Raw genomic sequence first — 19,386 nt, 5'->3', positions numbered from 1 at the left:
CAGAAATATAGTACAAAGGATAATAAAGTGTGATACCAACAACATCGTCCACAGATTACTAGATTACCTACTGATAGTACTGATCAATCTAAAATATATCTTAGCGCTAGGTAATAATATAAAGGAGAACAGTTTTGAATGATTCACGGTTAGTTTCACTACTTATACATGTATCGACCGAATACAAAAGGTAATCACGGTTCATATCCCGGTCGATATAAGTCTAATATAAAGGATATATTAAAGCGAAAAGTAACAAAGATTTCGGGCAATAAAAGTCTTAACTAGAAATTTGCTTCCATTATCCTTCTCTGCTGCCGAAAAGAAAACCCAACTTTTATTCTTCTACACGTGTATGGAATAAATTAAATACACTTTATAAAAATAAAAATACGATTTATTTAAAGCACCGTATTATAATAAAGTGAAAATTTCAAAGATAAAGCTTAGGTTTCATCCTTCATTAGCTTATTATTTCCAGGTACGAGAATTCGTTTTATCTCACTACTTTTATTACAGATTCTTTGTCCTTTGTCTTTGCTCTTGAAAACCCGTTCTCGATTTTCTTCAACTCAGTACTCTCAGTAGATACTAGATATTAACTACCTATCGGAAGTATCAGATTGTTGCTAAGAAATTTAACTTTCTAAATAGTTACCACGTTGATATTTATCTAAATTCTTACCAAGTATTTACCTATTGCGAGCGTTCATGAGTTAATTTTTCGGAGATCGGTGATCTCGTGATTCTTTCTAAAAAAGACGAAGTACCTAACTGATGCCTAAGCCCGGACCTGAACCGTTCTAGAGCGTGAGTCATCCTCACATTCACTACCAGCAACCCGCTAATCGAGTTCTCTGTCTGTAGGCGCTTTTTGCTACATTACGTTTACTTACGCTTACGTTTTCGTGTAATTTGATCGGTCGTAGTTTAGTGTCGATTTTTTTATGATATAGAAGGCAAAGGAGCAGACGAATCGCCTATGGTAAGCAATTACCGTCGATGCCTATAAGATGGGGGTACGCTCTTTTCTTGCAGGTTTGAAGGTCGTATCTTTCCGGAAATCCCGCAGTTCATTACACAGCTTAGATGTGCGAGGCAGGAAGTATATTTTCTAAAAATGGGCGGCAAAGTCGACATTGCTGGTTAAAAAATAGGTCGAGAAGTGCGTAGTTTATGGTCAGTCAAAAAATTAAAAAATTAAAAACATAGCAGTCCCGATTTCGGGACTGCAATGTTGCATACAAATTCCATTATTTGTCGAGTTCCAAATTTTAAAAGTTCATGGCCATATCAAATGAAGGCATAGGTCCATTAAACAGCCAAACAGATGATCAGTGCTTATTATTATAATGTTGGTACCGCGACTATTTAGGTATCTCAAATAGGTTGGCGTATTTTCAGCAGAAAAATACACTTCTATTTTTTTTTAAAGGCGGTAAAGCAAATCTTTTTAACGGTTTTACTTTTTTCTGTGAAAATTAGAACGTTGCTTCTGTAAAATATTTCTATTTCTTGCACCATTTTTGAGAAAAGCTCTATATATGACTCGGCTGGAAGGCTACTTGCTGGCTTCGGATTGAATTAAACGGACTCCCAAGGTCGTCCGTTTAAAACGAATCCTCGGCCAGCAAGTAGCTACTTCCGAGCCTCGACAATAATGTACTATTTAAGTAATGATATTGTAGGATAGGTTTCGAGGTGTCCGGTGTGTGGCGGCCCCTGCTGTGGTCCTGTTTCGACCAGAGCCGGCTGGAGGTGCTGTACGTGCAGTACGAGCAGAAGCCCAACAACGTGGAGCACCAGACCGGAGTGACGCGCCCCGGCTGGTTAGGTGAGCATCACAACCAACATTTACCTCTACTCTACCTAATCATACCGAATAATCATTATAAATTACTATACCGTAAAATGTGCCTAACTACTTTGCTCCAAAATTCGAAATTTAAAATATTTTTCAAAAAATTATAATTATGTAGTAGGTTGTGTACTTTAAAGTAGATTGTTACTATTATCATTTTGTAACACTTAAATGAGGTTGTGATATAGTTTTGATATATAAAATCTATTGGTGCATACCTATTGGTAAATACTTAAGTAACTCCGTGGTAACACGGAGGAGCAGGCACATTTTACGGTACCTAGCGAGGTCCGGCTGCGGTATGATTGTAATTAGGGCTCGCGGTCGTGTCCGTGTTTCGTGTACACGTGTTCGGTACCCGTTTCCGAACTACACGTACACGGTTTTCTGACCCGTTCTACACGTGTAGTCGGGTACCCGTGTAATTAAGATCCGTGTATCCGTGTACCCGTGTACCCGTGTACACGGTGAACGGAACATAAATACACGCGGGCCTAACCCGTCTTGGCGTGTAGCGGAGATTGAAGTAATGTATAGAGCTTTAAATAAAACAAAGATTCAGGATCAGGAGCTCCGACTGGAATCGAATCCGATCAGTTTTATCGGATTTTCAATGTTATTGATATGTATTATACTAATTTAATTAATTTTGTATTGCCTTTGTCATCATTTAAGATATGGGGATATTAATAAATTACGTCATTTCAAATTGGGGGGGGGGGGTCTGGACATCGGATGTTGTAGAAGGAAACGGGGTCATTCGAAGCATGATTTTTGGATGATTTTAGGGGGAGGGGGGTCAAAAACCGTCAAAAATCGATAACGTAATTTATGAACAGCCCCTATACAAAATAACTCGTTATTCAAGTAATAATTAGGTAGCTACACAAAAAACATGTACTTACGGTTTAGTTCATTATCGTCGTAGACGTAGAATAACATGCATAGATAAAATAAAGACCATACCGTACGTGATGAGATACTTTATAAATCTTAGGCACAGATATTATTCATTTCTTGCTGTCTTTGTCATTAGCAAAATGCTCTTTAGTGCCGCGTTGCAACAAAACAATGAGATAATTCTACCTGAATGATTAGTTGTTGTATTTTTTGCAGACGTGTTAAGCTTGTTACAAAAAGATAACACCAAAAGCACCAATTCATATTGGTAAAACAACACGGTATAATTGAATGAAACACCTGCACTTTGTTTATTGCATACCATATGGCCATTTTAAATACTTAATCCCTTTTTGTGATGAACTGTATGTATGAATTCTTGTACATTTTCTTCACGCTATTCAACATTTAGATAAAACAACACAGTTTATTTATCAGCACGATTGTAAATACACTGGAGCGGCGGCGAATTGATCGATCACGCTAATCGATGTAAGAGGGCTTTTAGGTTACCTAGTACCTACTTATGTTTGTAAAAAGGTCAGAGATGCGTGCTTATTGCCTTGTCTATCTTACGGTGCACAAACATGGTTCTTCACAAAGGACATAATAAAAACAAAAATACGTTCATATCAGCGAGCTATTGAACGAAGTAACCTGGGCATTAAGCTCAGTGACAGATGTAATAGCGAAAACATTCGCGAGAAAACTAAATTAATAGACGCAGGACAACACGCTCTACAGCTGAAATGGACATGGGTGAGACACGTAGCTCGCATCACAGACAGAAGAGGGACAAAACTGGTAACTGAATGGGCGGGCCCTATCGGGAAAAAAAGAGGCAAAGGGAGACCCAAAGACCGCTGAGTTGACAAAATCCAAAGAATTGCTGGTAGAGACTGGAAGCTTAAAGCACAAGACATAATAAAAAGGAAACAAATGGAGGAGGCCTTTACCCAAAGCGGGGCCATGTAAAGGAAAAAACGACTAAATGTAAATTTGCATGGAAATCAATGGCTATATTATTAGTATTATTATACTTATGTCTCGGGTCTTGATAGTATTATTATACTGGTTTGTTCAAGCATCAGAATTGCCCACCGTCGCGCTACAAAGGAAAATAATGACATATCCGTGCGTGGTAGTTTCAGTAAGCATAACTAGCTACTTTTGTATTAGATTATCATTTAGGTTTACTTTCATTATCAAAAAACTACAATGAAGAAAACGAGCTATCAATGAAATCAACGGATACTAAGATACCTATTGTTAATTTTAATATTATTTAGAGTAAAGCTAGAAATATGAATTATTGAAACAAAGTGTACTTACCTACCTATTAGACATTACCAATCAATCCGGTAAAACTGCAAAGTAATCGAATTTTCCAATTCAATCGTATGTCTTCAAGCACGAATCTCCCCAACACGAGAGTGAAGGGTCGAACCCGCGGGTAAATAAGATCCGTGTACACGGGTACCCGTGTACACGGGTACACGAAATACACGGGTACACGGGTAAACGTTTCCGAATCCGGGCGGGTTCGTGTAGTTCGGGTTCTTAATACCGCCGGGCTTAAGAACACGGGTACCCGTGTCAGCGTGTAACACGTGTATCGGGAGCTCTAATTGTAATATGTATAGTAAGTATAGTTTAGGGCCCTCAGGCTAGGAAAATAGAAACTAGCGTAATATACAGGGTGGTCCAAAAATTTTTTTTACATTCCTCACGTCGTGGGCTATCAGAATATACCCCATGTATGTTAGCCAATTTTTCGTAGTTTTCGAGTTATGATTTTTTAAACTTTTAACTTTTGTTAATGAAATTCCGGGGTTCCCATACAGAGTGGATAAAAAATAACTGCATTCCCGTTGCCAGGGAGGTTTTGGGATTAAGCAACTTTTACTTTCGGACCAACCCTAAAATCGCGAAAAAAAATTATCCTTCCATAGAAAATGGACCAGCCAAAATATATGAAACAGCCAAATTCTTTTTTCGCGATTTCGGGGTTGGTCCTATAGTAAAAGTTGCTCAGTATAATTCCAACACCTCCCTGGCAACGGGAATGCAATTATTTTTTATACACTCTGTATGGGAGCCCCGGAATTTCATAAGAAAAGTTAAAAGTTTAAAAAATCATAACTTGAAAACTACGAAAAATCGGCTAACATATATGGGGTATATTCTGACAGCCCACGACGTGAGGAAACTAAAAAAAAAAATTATTGTCGTATATGCGCGCACTGACATGTAAACACATAAGTACGTTGCATTTCTGCGACAAAAAAATCGTAGTGTGCGCTTGGCCTAAGATATAACGGGTGTTTTTTTTTGAGGTTTGGTTTTTAAATTGGCAACACTGTTTCTAGTGATTGTCAATTGAACAGTTGGCGGGATATTTGTGGTCAGTACGTTTTGCCATTTTCACAATAGACTTACTTCAGAACAACGATTGCAAATTGTGCAAATTTATTTTGAAAGTCAAAATCACCATCATCGTCAAAATTACGCTTCATTCGAGCCAGCCGCGGCGCCCATATGCCCGAAATCATTTTTAAGAACTAAAATGACATAAGAATATCTTTTAAATAAAACCAATACCATTATAATAAAATTTATTTTTACGTGTTTTATTTAATTTTGAATTTGTATACCTTTAAAAAAAAACACCCTTTATGACTCTATGTAACAATTTACTGCTACCGCTATACGCCCCATCATTAAAGTATCGTCTTGTTAAATACTGCCAAAAATGCAATTCAAAAACTAAACTTTGTGAAACCATCGATTTCACAAACCTATTTATTCTCAGTGGGTGGAATGTACCCCGGTGTGACGGGCGGCATTAATTTCCACTACACGCAGGCCCAGCAAGTGGCCACCATCGCGCAGCTGGTCGGCCAGGAGCTGGCCGAGAAGTACATCAGCGTGAACCGCGTGTACCTGGCGCGGGGACACCTGGCCGCCAAGACCGACTACGTGTTCGCCACGGGACAGAGGGCCACGTTCTTCTTCGTCAACGCCGCGCCGCAGTGGCAGCCGTTCAACAATGGGAACTGGGACTGGCTTGAACAGGTTGCGTACTCGTTCACAGCCATTATTCAATACATTACGCTAATTACAAATGAATTTAAACTATACATATTTGCGAGGGCAGACTGGCTCGATAGAAAAAATCACGAAAAAGTGTCTAACACCTATTCATTTTTTTATTGTAATCTCCTGCATCCTGCATTCCATAGCAGTATTATTTTAGTATAAAAATAGGTAGCTAATGATATAGCCGAGGGGTTTGGCCGTGGCGGAGCCACGCGGATATATTGAAGTGTAGTACGAGGATTCCATCATACTGAAGTACAAACGTTAAATTGCTCCCTTTAGTACTCCTTTCATTCTCTGGAAATACATTTTGGAAAAAAAAGCTCAGTCTTGTACCGGGTTTTCATCCAAGTTCTCTCAGCCCTTAGTGCATGACTTACAAACATACACAAACTTGAATCCCGATTAGGTACCTTCTCGATAAGAAATCCCCACACAGTATTGTGTTGACAGAACGCCCGTGCGCGCATCGCCGAGGCCGGGTACAACACCACCGTGTACACGGGCACGTTCGGCGTGGGCGTCGTGCGCGACGCTAACAACACGGCGCACGAGCTGTATCTGTACACGGACGCCAACAACAACAAGCAGCTGCCCGTACCCCGGTACTTCTACAAGGTAAATGTTTATAAAGGTTCGAACCGACACATTCCGCGTTAAGGAAAATGACGAAATTCCGTTCGGCTAAATATTTTCCGTAGTTAGTCCCTAGACTACTTGAGAATTCCAACGGAGTAGTCGGAACTCCCAACACGAGAGAATTAAAATTCCAACATCACGACTTTCGGGACAAATTCATATTCAGTCGTACTCTGTCGTACATACTTTACATTCTCGAGTGATTTCGACGTGATTGCGTTGTTTCTAACTAGGTAACTATTCTAAAGTTTTCAAACTATATCAGGACTCAAAGTTAAATTGCAGAGTTGTTCCTTTGATCATATTTAGTATGACCTAGATGCATTTAATAATACGTACAAAATTACATTCTGGTTTAATCTGACAAATGAAACATACATGCGTACATACATACATACATATACATATAATCACGCCTATTTCCCGGAGCCCAGAGGGGTAGGCAGATGAAAATGAATGTTTATGTAAGTTAACTTCATAACACCAATAAAACTAACACTAAGTAGGTACTTATCGCTTAAAGATACACGGTTTTTAGTTCTTAGTAGTTAGTGTAGGTGCACGAGTTGCACGACTGGTGCTGCCCTCATTTTGTGGGGTTTTCTACTTTAAATTGTATGAAGTAAAATTAGTTCAGGCGGCTGGCTCTAGCATTTATGTACGACAGACACGACAGTACGACACATTCCATAAGACATTTTTTTGACATTTAGATTTTATTCTAGAAATTCTAGACTAGTATTTATTATACATTTTTTTTTTATGTTTGACGATCTTTTTGTGAAATTCTTAGTGTTAAATTTGATCTGTATGATAATACAATGTTATTATGGAATTAATATTAACATCAATAAATTGCTCTGATAATTAGATTAAGATAATATGTACCTATGTAATACCTAATTACTATTCATAAGTGCTTGTTGCTAGGCCTACATGAATAAAGTATATTTGAAATTTGAATTTTATATTTGAAATTTGAAGATTACATGTGTTTGTACCACCGACTTCGCACCTTGCCAATATGTGTAGCTCGTATCTCGTAACTTCTGTGGTGCATTACATTGCGGGCCGAATTATTTTGTATAGTTAATATTTTCAATGTATTTCTAAGCAAAATGTACCTATCTCAATATACTTCTTAGGTCCTATGCTAACCACCGTTTAAATATTCGCCCGCTATAATTATCAGTCAGCCGGCAATTGTTTTAAATCGCATGCGCTTTGCAACGTCTGCAGAAAGCCTTAAAGAAATATTTGATGTGTAGGTGTTCTACGAGCCATCATTACGCAGAGGCACAGCTTTCGTCGGCATCAATGACGTTTTCGCGTCCGAGGAGGACGTTCGCGCGTGGACGTTCTGCGCCGACCGCTGCCGGGACAACCGCGACTTCGAGTGGCTGCGCTGGCAGCCCGACCGCATCGAGATCGGCTACAGCTTCTGCTGCGACGTCGACGACTTCCGCCGGACCGTGCCACATTTGCCGCCCTTCCAAGTCGATGGTCTTTTGTTTTAAACAGCGGCTGTCGAAATGTTCAATAAGCTATAACTATGCACATTTTGTGTTAGGTACCTACCTGCTTATTCTGCCTTTGACGTGAATGCCATATTTTATTTTATTTATTTGGAGATCCAAGAGCTGTGACATAAAACATAATATGTAATCATTAAAAAAAAAAACAAAAATTACTTCAGGCAAGCACCCATTATAAAACAGAGTGATTATAAATACGTTACGTGACGTTACCGTAACACATAATAATAAGGTACACTTGTTAAGAAGATCATAAATGGTAATTAAATATTACACATCAAATTCAGAATATTCAGGTATTAAATATGGAAATCACCCTTCAGCGAGGAAACCGCCGTCAGCGGGCACCCTGCCCGTTGACGGCGATTTGGGTCAAATGTTTTAATGTGTTGTTAATGAACCTGTAGCATAGGTTAGTAAGTTTTATTATGTTGTTTTTTGGTTTTAATAAAAAATAAGGAAAACTCTGTTATGTTGATAGTTGCTGTTTTTTGAAATATTTTTCCATCCACGTTCGAGAATTTCTGTTATGCCTTAAGGTTGACTGGTAGAGAATGCCTTAAGGCAATTAAGTCCGCCATTTGTAGTACCTACTCATTTCTAATGTGCAATAAAGTTTAAATAAATATTCATTGACGTTGTAAATGAAATCTCTTCTTCTTCTTTTTAGCCCTTTTCAATCTTTAAGATGTAAGGCCTCCTTCAATTTTTGCCATTCTGTTCTATTTTGTGCTCTTTGTACCCATTTTGATCCAGCCGTTCTTTTGATGTCATCATACCAACGCATTTTTGGTTTTCCTGATGAAATGAAATCTAATCTAGATGGTTAGATAAGCCAAATCAAATCAGACATTAATCCATACGCCAGCCAAATTAATCAATCAATAGCCGTTAATATTGTTCATGATTGATTATGATTAATCTATTTGATAAATATTGTTTTCGGGACCACTTTCATGATATAAAAATTACGTAGGTGGGTACTTGCCAGCTTGGTTTGTTATCGTGTTATTAAAACAAGTAACCGTCAAAAATATTTTTTAATACACACTTTTATTGCCGACTGTACTTTACATAAATTTAAAAGTGGAAAAATTACTGTCTTGGGTGAGACTTGAAATCACGGCCTCTGGATCGATATTCCAGCGCTCTCTGCCATCTGAGCCACCAAACGACGTTTCTGCTTGTAAAAAGAAAATTGTACTTTACATGTCTATAAAGTACGTCTCGAGACCTTTCAAATGAGCTTAAACTCAATGTGTTTATTTTTCCCATCGAAGAGTTCCGTTTGCTACCTTCCGACTGCATCATCAGATCAGCTCCATGTTAGCTTATTATTACATTGTCATCGCAAATACGGAAGTATGCGAAATTTCAGTTCAATGAGACACCTGGAAGTGGTTCAAATGTAAGTTACAAGATTTGAAGCACCATATAGGTATAGCCTCCTAAGGGTCCTCCTAAGACATTGATACATCAAGGCGGTATCACGGTTTGTTTACAAAGGGCCTACGGGGAAATGCGAAATCGAAACTAAGCTATCTGCCTCTTTATCGAATATGCAAGAATGATAGAGAGGTTAGATATCAAAATGTCAACTTTCTCGTTTGCGGTAAACACTTAGATTGTGACTTAATGTGGAAGTGGCGCCCCCTACGCAGAGTTTCGCGTAAATTCCCTATACAAGTATACGCCCTCTCCATAAATATATAATTTTACTCCCTTGCGATTATGTTGTGACACAGTCTAATATGGCACGTATTTAACCGGTCAACTATTCTCGAATCTTAACTCGAATTAGGGTAGTTTAAAAAAAATAGAAATGGCTACTAAAATTAATAGTTTGGCAACAAAAACGGAGCCTTAAAATATATCAATATGAGTTGTATTTTAATGCCGTTACAGCTTTTGATTATTTTCAGGCAGGTACCAAGTATTTATTTTGCAACTGAATAAATATATTGGAGACCATTTATGAAACACATTTTAAAAAGAAAACGGCTATCTATTAATTAACAAATGAAGTTCTTTTAAAATATTTTGTTTGGCCAATATACGGTCAACCTAACACGCTTCTCCTCGCTTCGCTCGTCGTCACACCTATCTGTTGACTCTAGCAGAATACAGTGGTAACTATTGAAATTAGTAATTAAAAATTTAAAGATCTAATGGTATAATGGCAATGCATAATGGCCTAATGAGGCGTTTCATGATTAGAAATTTCGACTTTAAGTATACTGACCATTGCGTATTGGTAAATTAATTTGTGTAAAAAGTGACCAATATTCATTAAATTTAACTGCTTTCGTGTTAAAATACTACCTAGCTGAAACGATATGCTCAGTTTATATGATTAGTTGATTACTTAGGTGTGAACAACAGTGCCGGCCCGAGCCCTTGATCAGGGTAGAGCGAAATCGGGTTTTGGCGCCCTTCGTTGAAGTTTTCAAGCGTATTTTCTACACTATACCCCCCCCCCCTCGCCACACTGGCGTCTTTTATTTAATACTTTTTTTTTCTCATTTGCCATTTTGGCGCCCCCCCTTGCCATCCGGCGCCTAGAGCGGCCGCTCCACTCGCTCAACCCTAGATCCGGCCCTGATGAACAACTAGAATTAACTAGATGACAACTAAATTTTATGATTGATTTTGCTGCCAGTTTTTTTAATAATATGATGCTTATATTTGAGGCTAAAATATTTTTTTTGGCGCTAAAATATTAATACACAGTCAAATTATATTATTATATGCCCAATGAAAGTTCCTGTTTAATATTTTAGTTGCCCGGTTAATAATAAGCCGTCTAATATTTTTGTTTTGTTATTACAGTTGTTATATTGTTAGGGTTCCGTACCCAAATGGTAAAAACGGGACCCTATTACTAAGACTCCGCTGTCCGTCCGTCCGTCCGTCCGTCCGTCCGTCACCAGGCTGTATCTCACGAACCGTGATAGCTAGACAGTTGCAATTTTCACAGATGATGTATTTCTGTTGCCGCTATAACAACAAATACTAAAAACAGAATAAAATAAAGATTTAAGTGGGGCTCCCATACAACAAATGTGATTTTTGACCGAAGTAAAGCAACGTCGGGCGGGGTCAGTACTTGGATGGGCCCGTTTTTTTGCTTGTTTTTCTCTATTTTTTGTTGATGGTGCGGAACCCTCCGTGCGCGAGTCCGACTCGCACTTGGCCGGTTTTTTTACTACACACTTTTACACAATTTTATTACTGCCGCCAGAGTGCAGCACTGCGCCTTTAGTAAAGTAACTTGTACAGACCTATTTAGTAATACTCCCTATTGAATCCTAAGGGTCAATAATTCCATACCATAACTCTGACATACCATCAATCTATTATATTTTAACTTAATTTTTTAATGTGCTATTTATAAGTATTTCTATTTTTAATTTTATTTGTAATGAATTGACATTGTTTTATTAGGATTATTATAATTGTATTGCATGTACCTGATGTACCCGTATTATAATTTACAGACATTTTGCATGTTGGCTTTATGTCGACTGAATACTGATGCTAAAACTGTATTAATACCTAATTGTAACGTATTCTGGCAAATAAATATTTCATTACATTTTTTCATTTCATTTCATTTCATTTCCAATCATGGAATTTTGAAATACTGATTTTATGCAATTTAATTGATTTATTTAAATGTTGGAGATCCAACAGCTATCTATACAGAGGAACCCAAATTAAAAAGAGATGGAAAGTCAATTACAGGATCACACTTGTAGCTACAGATTATTTACGTTCAAGTTTCCTTAAATGAAAAGCGTCTATGCTCGGACACAGCAACACACAACATACAAGTTTATACAGTACATACCTGTGCTCTGTCATAGAGAAAAAAAATCATAGATCGCTCACTCCATACATCAGTTTTAGTACCAAAAAGACTATTAGCATCTAACATCGAGTAGCGGAACTATCAGTACTGCTACATCTATTGTCAAGTAGCAGTACTGATAGTTCCGCTACTCGATGCTAGATATAGACACTGAAATTAATAGTCTAACTAACTGATGTATGGAGTGAGCACTCTTGTCTTATTATATTTCTCTATGGCTCTGTTTATCAAAAGCTTGTAGCTTGTAATACAAGTGGAAGTCCCTTTTTGACAGCTTTTGTTAGAAAGGGACTTCTACTTGTATTACAAGTTACAAGCTTTTGATAAACGGGGCCCGGGTCTACATATGAAGTAGAATCCAAAAATGACAATATTTTAAAAACACCTACAATCAGAAATACAGTACCTAGAAAAGTAGCAAACAAAGATTGATTAAACATGCTCAATCAAAACATTTTAGAGTCAAATAATGTTGAAGCAAAGGGATGTTACTATTAAATATATCTAATATCTAATTCGTTTGCCAAGTTGTTTAAAGCTCTACTCGCACGCGACAAGAAACTATTCTGTCTGTATTTGGACGATGAAAATTTAACGGAAATAGGAGGATAATACCTTTTACAACGTACAACAGTATTAAAAGAGAGATTGGAAAGTAATTCAGGATTATCCACCAAACCAGTAGTGATACTAAGTAAATAAGTTAGGTACTGAGATAATGAAGGAAACTAGGCATTTTGGGGGGCATGTCAAACATAAATATAGCCACTGTTTGTATGGAGAAGCGGTCGTAGTTCTGGCCGAACTACTTACTAGTTTACTTTTACTTTTAATTATATATCCTTGGTGATTAACATCCATCTTCTAACTTTAAGAAACATCGTCGTGGTTGATTTGAATACAATATGATCGATTATTATATAATGATTTAAGTTTTTATTTCTTCGGTTTGTTCAGAGTGGCGGAGGCATAAAAGGTTTAAAAAAACTGTGCTACTGAGAGATACATACATTTTTTTACCACACCAACGCGAGAGTAATACATACATACTTACTCTTAAACATTATAAATCAAATCCAAATGAAAGGTATTAAATATTTGTCATGTGATTACCGTCAATCAAGCAGATAATATACAGCTTTATTTTGAGTTTGACAAATTATTTAGGTAGGCAAGGGCATGATAGGGCTATCGTTATTTTATCTCGATGAAATAAATACAGCACACCGTGATACGAGTCGTCATAACCACTTAAACCCGTGAAAGTCGCGCCCGCTGCGCACACGCAGACACGATGATCCGTTTAACGGTGGTTATCCTAGCGCTGGTGGCGGCGGCCGCAGCCCTGCCCGCCGAGCTGCCCGATCCCGGGGAATTAGTGTTTGTCCTGAACGAAGACGACTGGGAGGACTACCTGGACGCTTGGCTCGCAAACGAGTACCTAAAGTCGGGGGCCAACATTACCAGCCACAACGGAGCTCGCAATGGTACTGCCTTGGTACTGGTGGCTACTGGTCTTTCAGTCAACAACGATTTGTTTTATTTGTTAAACAGAGTGTATTTGTTTTAAGGGTGTACGTTCAGAGTGAACGGAGACCTCGGGCAGCCTCAGCCGGTGTACTTGCGCGGAGGGAACTATTTGTCCGCCGACGGCAACTCCGGCCAGATCCGGCTGAGCTCCGGCGAGCAGGTCACCATCGCCTGCACCGGCTCCGGCCGCACCATCCAGCACCCCAACATCGCGACCTCGGGGCTCCAAACAGCTGTAGGTACCTTTAACACGTTGGATGTTTATAACGCAAGTTTATTATGTAAACTCGTATGTACTCTATGTTATGTAAAATACGAGTACAAATTCAAATCCACGATTACGCGTATGGTAGTTTAAGACCTGCACTGTATTAATTCATTAACGAAACATACTTAATAGGTAAATGACAACTTCATCTTCATGTTTGAAGACAAATGTCGACGAACCGCAGCCTGAGGGGCTACCGGGAAAACCGAAATTCGCAAATTGCGGGCATTTTTCTTTGTCACTCTCATTACGCCTTCATTGGAGTAAAAGAGAAAGATCCCCGTAATTTACTAAAAACGGTTTTCGCGGTAGCCCCTCTGTTTTGTCATTTTTTGTCGCTGAATTTTTGGTCTGGTTTCCAAAAATCAAACCTGAGGCCCTACCGCGAAAAACTAAGATTCGCAATTATAACACGTAAATCAGAGCCATTGTGAATTAAAATTCGTATATCCGTACAATATTCCTGCGCGTGTGCCGTGTGTGTAATTGTGTAGGGATACCATACATTCATTTTTCGATTCATTCGCGTTCCTCAAAATTACGCGCACGACTTACATGTTACCATGTGTTCCAGACTGCTACATGCGCCAGTGACGACCTGGTGAGCGGCAGCGGCTGGCTGAGTGGAAACAGCGCGTTCGGCGGCTTCACCTGCAGCGCCCACTCCTACCACGACACCCTCGGCACCAACAGCAGATGCTACAATGATAACATACTTATCCAGTGAGCATTCTTAACTTTAACTCCCTACTCGGTGTCAGTTCTTCGTACTAGTCCCGCCCGACACATATATTATGTTCTCGTCTAGTCAGAGCATTTTCTGATGTTGATATTTGTAAAAAATATGTTTTTACATATTTTTTTAGAAAAAGTTTAATTTTATATGGAAATATTCTACATTACCAAAATTCTAAAAGAAGAAATAGCATTTGTACCTACAAAGTGAAAAAAAACGAATGTAAGTATTTTTAAATGATTTTGGAAAAGTGCTGTGTTATAGGAGAGGACAACATAATTTGGACATTTTGGACAACGTTTTTAAGGGGTCGTCCTAATACAACGCGACTACGCTGTTATCGCAAGTTGGCGCGAAATGTACACGTGCGAACGCGCGATCAATCAATCATCGTAATCAAGTGTCGTAATTGCTGCCTAATTGACGATCATGCGACTCGCACGAGTCACATTTGCGGGAACTTGCTATAATCGCATAACCGCGTCGTATTTGGGCGACCCCTAAAAGTCAATTTTACAAGCTTTTATTTAACTTGCCCTGTTATTATGTATATATATATATATGTAATTGGGTATACACATTCTTTAGCAAACTCGTTCGCGACTTTCCTGTAGACATCGCAAATTTAAGGGAACCTAAGAAAGCTAATTTTTACGCGGCACCTTTACAGAAGTGACCTTTTTCTAAAATGTGTTTGACCCAATTATGTAAGTATGTATGTTAATTTGTTAGTGTGGGTCAAATCTTGGAACATACATTTGACCCACTTCCCGATTTCTAATTGAGCTGTGCAATTGCATAGTTACATATTATGTTAATCGGAAAACAATGCATTATTATAATGGGAACTGTTTGGCAAACTAATTGTATTCGGGGTTGTTAGAATTGTCTCGATGAGTATTAGTTGCCTGTGGAAAGAAAAGTACAGTCAGCGATAAATACTTGTATCAAAATGAATACTTATTTTCAACAATAAAAGTCTCATGCAATTTTATTTAATAAGTTTAAACATTACTGTTATGGCCCTTATTACTGAGTCGTTTCGTCTAGGTATATGTGTAAAAATTATTAAAATAAATGATATTTTTATTTTTGTTTATAACTAGACGAACTTCACTGCACCGGGGCTAGTATTACCGCTAGCTAATCTTTTAATGTACTTGACTTAAGTTTAAATGTAATTTGCAGGGTGGGGTTCATAGTTGACGGGTGGATGTATCCCCTGTACGTGTCCTGCTTCGACCAGCACCGCCTGGAGGTCCTGTACGTGGTGTACGAGCAGACTCCTGCCAACGCCGTCCACCAGACTGGCGTCGCCCGCCCAAGTTGGCTAGGTGAGCCAACTACTTCTCATTACCTATCTAATTGTCAAACAGAAACATAAAATCGAATAATATAGTAAGGTTTGCTGATGATGCTTTCCGAATTCCCTAAGCCATTTCTTATCAGTGATATATTTTCAGTGAATGTGCGAAGTCATTTTATGATATAGGTAATAGGTATACCTATGTGAAATTAAATACCAGTGATAACAGCGCAACCCGTCTCGTGCGTCACCGGACTTCACCGGAGACCGGAGGGGCTACCGCGAAAACCGAAGTTCGTAAATTGCAGGGATCTGTCTTTACACCAATGAAGGCGTAATTAGAGTGACAGAGAAAAATGGCCAGAATTAGCGAACTTCGATTTTCGCGGTGATTAGCCCCGTGCCTTGAGGGCCTACCGTGAACAACGTTCGATGTGTTGCCTCTCTGTCGCACTTCTAAATTCGTACGTAAGTGTGACAGGGAGGCAACACGTCCATGTCCAACGTGGTTCGCAGTAGGTCCTCTGTAGGTAGGTACATTAATTGTGAGACGTAATTGACGTATAATTTGAGAATTTGTACTCATGACCAGTGATCGTTAATTTTCCAGCAATTTTGGTGCAGCATTGTTGGTTAAAAGCATCTGTATGCCCTACTCTAGGTGGAATAGATAATTAGGGTTAATAATTAACAGTAATATTAACCTTAACCAATCCTCTCCCTAGAAAAAAATTGAAGAAAATCCTCTATTTTTACTATGCTGCACCAAAATTGCTGGAAAATTAACAATCACTGCTCATGACTTATTTTAATTATCTTAATATTCTATTATATTCTATTCTATTCTATTTACTCGCAGTTGGCAGCTGGTTTCCGGGCTTGGCAGTGAACACCGCCTACACGCAAGTCCAGCAGAAGATCACCATAGCTAATGAGATCGGGCAGGCCCAGGCCGACAAGTACATCACGGCCACGCAGTTCCTGTCGCGCGGACACTTGGCGGCCAAGTCCGACTACGTGTTCGCCACCGGCCAGCGAGCCACCTTCTGGTTCATCAACGCCGCTCCGCAGTGGGAACCGTTCAATAGTGGCAATTGGAACTGGCTGGAACAGGTTAGTTACATTATACCTAGGTACATTATGAACTCTTGCAATCATATAACCAAATGGTTTATAACGCCGACAAGTCGTATGTACCTATATATTATGCAACTCTGGTAATAGAAAGAAGGACCATAGCTGTTTGGTGTATGGTCTAGTATAGAAGAATATCGGCGAGGGTAGCCTCGAGGCACATCTTTAAGGCCATGCACCAATTTCCCAAATCAGTGGGATTGTGTCAACATTTTACCGCTTATTCTTATATCGGTTATAAAACAAAAGAGTTCGATACCTCATAAGTATACTAAGGCAAATGTCAATTTTATGATTTTACATTTTTTACATGCCTACCTATTTATGATTAAAATACCAATATTTACCATCCACTGAAATTTCATGCTGGTATTCGTATTAATTTCGTATTAAATTAATACTGTGTTTCTTTTTACAAACCTCCATAGTACAAGCTGTGCTTAAATATGGAGCTATACTAGGTTGATCTCTGTAAGATGTCCCCTAATATTTTTTTTATTTTTTTAAATTATTTATAAAAATACGCTATTTGTTACAAGAACGCTCGTGCTCGCATCGGCGTCGCTGGCTACAATACAATCATTTACACGGGCACGTGGGGCGTGACGCAGCTGCGCGACGAGAACGACGTGCTGCGCGACATCTACCTGCATCGCGACGCCAACAACAATCCGCAGTTACCCGTGCCGCTCTACTACTACAAGGTAATGATAATTAAACAACACCGCCATTTACTCGGGCACATATAGGTACGTGACGCAAATGCGCGACGACAACAACGTGCTGCGCGACATCTACCTGCATCGCGACGCCAACAACAATCCACAGTTACCCGTGCCGCTCTACTTCTACAAGGTAATGATAATTAAACAACACCGCCATTTACTCGTGCTCGTATAGGTAGGTGACGCAGCTGCGCGACGACAACATCGACGCGACATTTACCAGTACGGATATGATGGTCGTTCTTGTCTACGTGACAGCGTGATAAAACGGTGTCCGTCACTTTCTTTCCCACGGTGTTAAACAGTGACAGTTTTTTTATCACGTGGATAAAGATGGATAAAGCTATCCATAATAGGCTGGCAGGCAGGCCTAAACAAACTAATAGCGACTAGGTAGGTACAACACTCGAGAAATCACGCATAGGTGAAGTGACCTATGAAACGACCACAATTTCGTTTAACCGTGGCCTTCCTACATAAATATTCCACGAAAAAGATTAACAATTTTCTGAAGGTTTGTATACCTTTAAACGAGCAATTCTTGTTTATTTATTTTTTTATTTTTTTTCGGGGATCTCGGTAACGGCTCTAACGATTTCGATGAAATTTGGTATATGGAGGTTTTCGGGTGCGATAAATCGATCTAGCTAGGTCTTATCTCTAGAAAAACCCTAATTTTTGAGATTTTATAATATGTTTTCCGAGTTCCGAGCAAAGCTCGGTCTCCCAGATATTAATTTCTAATGTTGCAACAGCGTAGAAATGGCAATTGGTATAAACGAATTTCAATGTTCGCGGTACCCTCCGTCAATTAAACAGCAACCTAAGACGATAATTCTCATTGTAGGTGATCTACGATGAATCTCGCCGCCTGGGCACCGCGTTCGTGAGCATCAACAATCCCTGGTACACGGAAGACGAGGTGCGCGCCCTGACGTTCTGCACGGACCGGTGCCGCAACAACGCCGCCTTCGACTGGGTCGGCTGGCAGCTCGACCGCATCGACCTGGGCTACAGCTTCTGCTGCGACGTCGACGACTTCAGGAGGACGGTGCCTCACCTGCCGGCGTTCACTGTTAACGGGCTCTTGACATAATCATAGAGAAATATAGTAAGACAAGAGTGCTCACTCCATACATCAGTTAGACTATTAATTTCAGTGTCTACATCTAGCATCGAGTAGCGGAACTATCAGTACTGCTGCTTGACAATAGATGTAGCACCGACCGGAAAGTCTTATCTCAACAGCATAAGACTTTCCGGTCGGTGCTACAGCTATTGTCAAGTAGCAGTACTGATAGTTCCGCTACTCGATGCTAGATGCTAATAGTCTTTTTGGTACTAAAACTGATGTATGGAGTGAGCAATCTATGTATTTTTTTCTCTATGACATAATTGACGGCGCGCCTATCTCACAAACTTTACTATTGACATGTTGATTTAAACACGATTTTCACACATAATTATAAAACTGGATCGGGACTTAAACGCGTCCACTTAGTTTGGTTATTTCGCCTGACGTTTCGAACGTGACATTACATTCGTGGTCACAGGCGGACTCGGTTCCTGCCAAATAATAAAAATAAGTCCACGCGATTAACCCCCTTATTCATGAAACTTAGCAAAGTCTTACAAACATATATTAACTCACATTTATAGACGGGTCTAACGCGACCGGTGAAACCTGTGTCGAAACGTCGGTAAATAAAGGTAATTGAATAAATTTCGCGTTAGACCCGTCTATAAATGTGAGTTAATATGTGTTCAAAACGCGAAGGTTTT

The 19,386-nt window shown here is 39.2% G+C and overlaps 2 protein-coding genes across 2 annotated transcripts in view; both read left to right on the top strand.

Moving 5' to 3' along the window:
- Positions 1–18,700, top strand: part of LOC134662629 (uncharacterized) — a 31,047-nt gene extending 12,347 nt beyond the window's left edge. Inside the window, exons 4-14 of the mRNA XM_063518902.1 lie at positions 1,689–1,834; positions 5,574–5,836; positions 6,314–6,478; positions 7,768–8,015; positions 13,172–13,392; positions 13,477–13,670; positions 14,278–14,426; positions 15,610–15,773; positions 16,605–16,858; positions 17,419–17,583; positions 18,452–18,700. Of these exons, the coding sequence (XP_063374972.1) occupies positions 1,689–1,834; positions 5,574–5,836; positions 6,314–6,478; positions 7,768–8,015; positions 13,172–13,392; positions 13,477–13,670; positions 14,278–14,426; positions 15,610–15,773; positions 16,605–16,858; positions 17,419–17,583; positions 18,452–18,700 (2,218 nt within the window). The remainder of the gene's footprint in view (positions 1–1,688; positions 1,835–5,573; positions 5,837–6,313; positions 6,479–7,767; positions 8,016–13,171; positions 13,393–13,476; positions 13,671–14,277; positions 14,427–15,609; positions 15,774–16,604; positions 16,859–17,418; positions 17,584–18,451) is intronic.
- Positions 13,148–14,436, top strand: LOC134662322 (uncharacterized). Its single transcript, XM_063518508.1, has 3 exons — positions 13,148–13,392; positions 13,477–13,670; positions 14,278–14,436. Exons 1-3 carry the CDS (start codon positions 13,200–13,202, stop codon positions 14,428–14,430), a joined length of 540 nt encoding a protein of 179 aa, XP_063374578.1. The 5' UTR covers positions 13,148–13,199; the 3' UTR covers positions 14,431–14,436.
- Positions 18,701–19,386: the final 686 nt, after the last annotated feature.

Source organism: Cydia amplana, chromosome 3 (assembly GCF_948474715.1).
Source record: "Cydia amplana chromosome 3, ilCydAmpl1.1, whole genome shotgun sequence".
In the NCBI taxonomy this organism is placed as follows: domain Eukaryota; kingdom Metazoa; phylum Arthropoda; class Insecta; order Lepidoptera; family Tortricidae; genus Cydia; species Cydia amplana.
This window is presented reverse-complemented; position numbering and strand designations above follow the sequence as displayed.